This window comes from Fragaria vesca, linkage group LG7 (assembly GCF_000184155.1).
Source record: "Fragaria vesca subsp. vesca linkage group LG7, FraVesHawaii_1.0, whole genome shotgun sequence".
NCBI classification, from domain to species: Eukaryota; Viridiplantae; Streptophyta; class Magnoliopsida; order Rosales; family Rosaceae; genus Fragaria; species Fragaria vesca.
In genome coordinates this window covers 1475584-1480731 of record NC_020497.1, presented here as the reverse complement: position 1 = coordinate 1480731, position 5148 = coordinate 1475584, and the positions used below count along the sequence as shown (strand labels likewise).

Below are 5148 nucleotides of genomic sequence, written 5' to 3'. Positions count from 1 at the left end.
ATATCAACCATTTGATCAATTGAAATCTAAGAGATGAAAAATAGTGTTAAAAATTGTGTCAAATAAAGTGTCCATTGAACCGGACCCTAAAGATGCTCTTATTAGCATAGAAAAGTTAAGCACGACGATACGAGAATGCAGGCGCTAACGGTTTATGAAACAGAGTTACAACAACAAAGATATGAGTATTTACGTTTGGAGGGCATTTTAATCACTTCATCCCATCACTTAGTTAAATGGCATTTTAGTCACTTCATCCCGTCACTATTAAATGGATCAGCCCCCTCCCCCCACCCACTTTCATTTCTTTCACGTTGAGTTTGAGAGACCAGAGGAGAGAGAGGGAAAATGGGCCGCATCCAAAGATCACGTCGCCGGCGCCGATTCCGGCTACCTCCGGCCATAAAACTGGTAACAATCTCTTCCTCTTTTCACGGGTATTCTATATATACTAGGTTCTTAATTTATTTTTACTTGTGTGCAACAAATCGAAGGAGAGAAGGATTCGGCTAAATCTGTGAATTCCGGCCAAATCATCAAGAATTTGGAGAAACATCGAGGTATAAAGTTGTTCCTTACATCATGGGCTGTCTTTTGAGTATAGTATTGCATAGAGTTTTGGAGATTTTAAAAGTTGAGGATTTGGCCATCTTGAGCCACCGCGGCTGCGCCGTTTCAGTGGCCATTTTTAGTGTTTTGGAGCATTGTTATGCCTCCTAGGATGTGTTGGTATTAGCCTTGGTGAAGTTGTTAAATTTTGGTTAAGAAATTTAAGTATCAGTAAAAACCTAAATGTGACCTGAACCCAAATGTGACCTAAAGTTGTAGAAAGGGTATCTACTATTTATACACTTCTGTTTACAAAGTTACTTAATTCACAAGGTTGTGACACAGCTAAATCATAAAATTAAAGAACAGAGGAGATGACATAAAACACTTCAGAATGTTCTACTACTAAGAACATTGTAAAGCTAGGCTAATTTTTTTATTTTGGTCAAACTAAGCTAATTCTTCAGTCTTCACATAAATTTTTATTTTTCGAAAAAAACATGTCAAACTTTCATTTTCCAGGATCTTAAGATATACTCACAAAGTATTCAACGTAAACATCCGGTGTTAGCTTATGTATTTCATATGGTTACATGTATGACACATTTAGTTACGTGGACTAGAAAAATAATCATGAATAAGAGACAAGTGGAATGAGAGAAGAAATGAATCAATGTAGGTGGACATTGGTCAATTTTAATTCCTTCATGTGTTAGTAAACGCATGAATAGTTTTACCTCAAATCATTATGATTCCTTTCTATATTAATAATGTTACCACGTTCTCATTACATTACATTTCATTCCAAGTACGAAAAGATGTCCGTAAGATTACATTTCTTAGGTCTCGTTTTCCTCATTACATTCCATTCCAACTTCCAAGGTGTCCGTAAGATTTAATTCCTAATGCCTCATTTTTTTGTTTAACTATTTATGTATAAATTCCAACCCTCTATTTTACAGAGTCATAAGCAAGTACCAACTTCTCTGGGAAAAGGAGCAGCAGAGGGGAGGGGAGGGGAGGGGAGGGAGGGTCCACTCTCACCCCTCTGCGTTTTGACCTCGTCATCTTTCCCGCCTCGCCCTCCACTCACAAGCCATTCAAGCATTCTTCCTCTTCACCAAATCACGCTACTTCGCCCAGGTCTACTCCAGACTCAAGGTAACGTATACACTCCGATTCGCTTTCCAAGTTTTCTTTCTGCATTCTATCTCATAGTTCATCAAAACCCTAGAAAACGCGGGAAATCACTAATGCTATTGATCGGTGGCGATTCCTGAGAATCGTGAGGTTCTGATTGATTTTGTGGATTCTGTTTATTGTGCTTGAGGTTATTGCTTCGTTTCGAATTGGTTTTTTTATTCAGTTGTATGCACTTTGATCAATCGAGTATCGAAATCGGAGTATAATGTAAGCAGAGGCTTTGCTCTGTTTGCTGTGGTTAGGGATTATTGTTAGATTTCGAATTGGTTTTATGTATCGAGTCATGTTTGTTTGTACTGTTTTGGTTGTCAAGGCTTTGTTTGCGAAATTGGAGTGTTATGTAAGCAGAGGTTGATCAAGCATGTAGAGTTATCGGTTTTCGAATGTTGGATGTTTTTTTAAGCAGGTTTCGGAGTGTTAGGTATTCCAGGGGGGAAAGTTCTGTTGTTTTGTTTCTGTTTATCGAAATTATGGATTCTCAGTTTATGAACTTCCGTTCTTGTAGTCTGATTGGCAGATTTAGCACTTCGTATAGCTGGACTGAAATTTGTAGCTTTCGTTGTACAGTTGTTTATCTGATGGATTGATTTCAATGCGGTAGCTGCATAGTGTATGGGATTGTACTATATTGGTGTCTGCTTTTACTTGCGAGGAATTTACTGCGGCTACCTACTCTATTGCTGATATACCTTCTGCATAGGGTGCTGAAATTTTCTGTTGTTAAACAGCAAGGGTTGAGTGGCTGAAAGTAACATGGAGAATACTCTCAAGGTGACACCACTTGCTGTTGAACCCTCGCCCACGGATTGAGAAATACGATGGCAAATTCTTCGGGAGCTACAAGGAGCTGTTGAGTATGTAGAAAGCTTAAGAGGTGATTACTGTACATCTATTTTATTTTTACTTTGTCCATTTCATATATTAATAATCTTGTTTTGGTCCAGCCAGTTTGTTTAACTAGTCATTAGATTCGACACTCTTCTTATTTATGACATAATTGGTATAAAAACAGGTGCAACAGTGGAGCCATTTGGATCATTTGTGTCAGAACTCTTTACCCGGTGGGGAGACTTGGATGTTTCAATTGAGTTCTCTAAAGGCTCATATATTTCTTCTTATGGGAAGAAGCACACAAAAGATGTACCAAGAGATGTGATGAAGGCTATGAGAGTGAGGTAGATTTATTGTTTATTCTTTTCAAGTGCTTTAGATCTTAAGAAGATCCTTCGACATCTAATAGAGACTGTATATAATAATGTTCAAGTATCTTCACCTGTCTGTGGCATTAACCTACTTTTAGTTCTATAAACTTACACAAACACAGTTATTAATTTTCTTTGTTTGGTTACATGTAACTTAACAGCCTTGACTCGTAGTTATTAATTTTCTGCAAATAACCTACTTTTAGTTCTATAAACTTACACACACACACACACATATGTTTGTTATATTTCCATAAGCATCTTCACTATGAAAATGTATGTGTTTTGGGGTTCAATTTTCCACATTTCATTTCATAAGGAACATTGATTGATTTTCAGGTGGATGGAACATGTGTCAATTCATACCTCAATCAAGAGTTCCCATTCTGTTGGTCAAAAGCAAACTTAACGACATCTCCTGTGATATTTCAGTCAATAACCTGAAAGCCCAAATGAAATCGAAACTTTTGTTATGGATCAATGATATAGACCCACACTTTCATGATATGGTTTTACTGGTAGGTTGCAAATGCAAATTATAATGTACCTTTCAACTGACAAGTGTTCTTATATGATATATTCCTGTTGCTTTTAGGTGAAGGAATGGGCAAAAGCACACAATATCAATAATTCAAAATTTGGGACTTTCAATTCATACTCTCTGAGTTTGCTTGTAGTCTTCCATTTTCAGGTAAATTCAAATCTTCATTTCTAGTGTTGACTGCGAAGTAATTAGAGTCTGAAGGGATTTTTGGACTGTTTAGCTGCAATTTAGCATCATCTAGCATAGTTGAATGCGACCTGGTTTGCTAGAAGTAGTGTAGTAACATTTTTGCCAACCCTTCTGTGCTTTTCTCATTGTCTGCTAGACTTTACAAAGTGGCACTTTATTGTTTTCCCAGATTCACAGAGCCTGGTTTATAGTTTTCTTTTTTGTGAGTGGTGAGTGTTCTTGATACCATGCTGCATCGTACTAGAGTGTGAGGATCTTGTTTTATGTTGTTTGGTCTTCTTGAGCTCATTTCAACCTTTCAAATCCTGTTCGTGCTCAACATATATGGTTCAGTTTTGTATAGTCTATGTTCCTGTTAGTAACTTGATGTTAATAACAAAAATTTCAGACCTGTGCACCTGCCATTCTACCACCTCTTCCAAGACATATATCGAGAAACTCTTCACGGATGATCTTCAAGGTACTTTTCAGCCTTAGTCTTAATGAGAGACATCATTTCGCCACTAAATGTTGGTAAAAATCGAATAAAAAGGTTTTTACACTAGCTTCTGAAATTTATTATACTTATATTTCCAATTATTTAAGTATTAGTAATTATTAATTTGTTTTTTGTTTTTTTTCCTAGTCATGTAGGTTAACTCAATCGGCATCAAGGTGTTGGAATTTTGTTCTCATTTTAGAAAGCCTACTGCACCCCTTCCTGCTGCAATTGTTGCTTGTGTTCCAAAGAAGGTGCTTGTTGCTTCTCCTAACCTCATTGTTTATGTCTCTGGAAAGTTCTTCCTGACTTATTTGTTTACTGGTTATCTGTTTGTTTGTGCAGCTTGAGGTTCCAAAAGAATTGATATCTTCATTGCAGTTACAGGATTTGAGGCAGGAGCGCATGCCATCGTTTATCACCTGTAGCCCTGAAACAAGTATGACAAAAATTTATGACAAAGAAACAGGGATCACTAGAGCTCGTCTTTCAAATGGAATTTCTGTAAACTACAAGGTATCTCTTGCTTATGTTTTAGTCAGACTCGGACATGCACTTGTTTTTAGTTTGGGAAAATTTCAAAAACAGTACATCACATATGGATCACTCCGAAAATGAGTACATCATCTTTCAAAAGAATCAAATTGGTACATGAAGTTTTAATTACCACTCAAAATGAGTACATTTCGTTACTTACTCTGTTATCTAATATGTTTTCTGTTAAATTTGAAGGGTGAATTCGTCTTTCTAGATGGAGGAACCAAAAGATAATAATTTACATTCTCTCCTCTTTCTTCTTTCTTCTGCCTACGGTGAAACCAGTAAAAACTACAACAATTTGACAAATCCAGACAATCACAAAAACGAGAAGCAAGACCAGAACCCCAAAATGCCAAATTATGTCTTATTACTCCACCGTCAAGCAATTTCCCCATCTCTGACGTTCAATACCTTTCTCAATCTAAATTCACACTTTTTTTTTC

The 5148-nt window shown here is 36.7% G+C and overlaps 1 protein-coding gene across 1 annotated transcript in view; it reads left to right on the top strand.

Moving 5' to 3' along the window:
• The first annotated feature begins 1697 nt into the window (after positions 1-1697).
• LOC101291859 overlaps positions 1698-5148 on the top strand; it is a 4637-nt gene continuing 1186 nt past the window's right edge. Inside the window, exons 1-8 of the mRNA XM_004306472.1 lie at positions 1698-1710; positions 2320-2626; positions 2765-2927; positions 3294-3472; positions 3550-3645; positions 4076-4147; positions 4321-4419; positions 4511-4681. Of these exons, the coding sequence (XP_004306520.1) occupies positions 3305-3472; positions 3550-3645; positions 4076-4147; positions 4321-4419; positions 4511-4681 (606 nt within the window). The 5' untranslated portion in view covers positions 1698-1710; positions 2320-2626; positions 2765-2927; positions 3294-3304. The remainder of the gene's footprint in view (positions 1711-2319; positions 2627-2764; positions 2928-3293; positions 3473-3549; positions 3646-4075; positions 4148-4320; positions 4420-4510; positions 4682-5148) is intronic.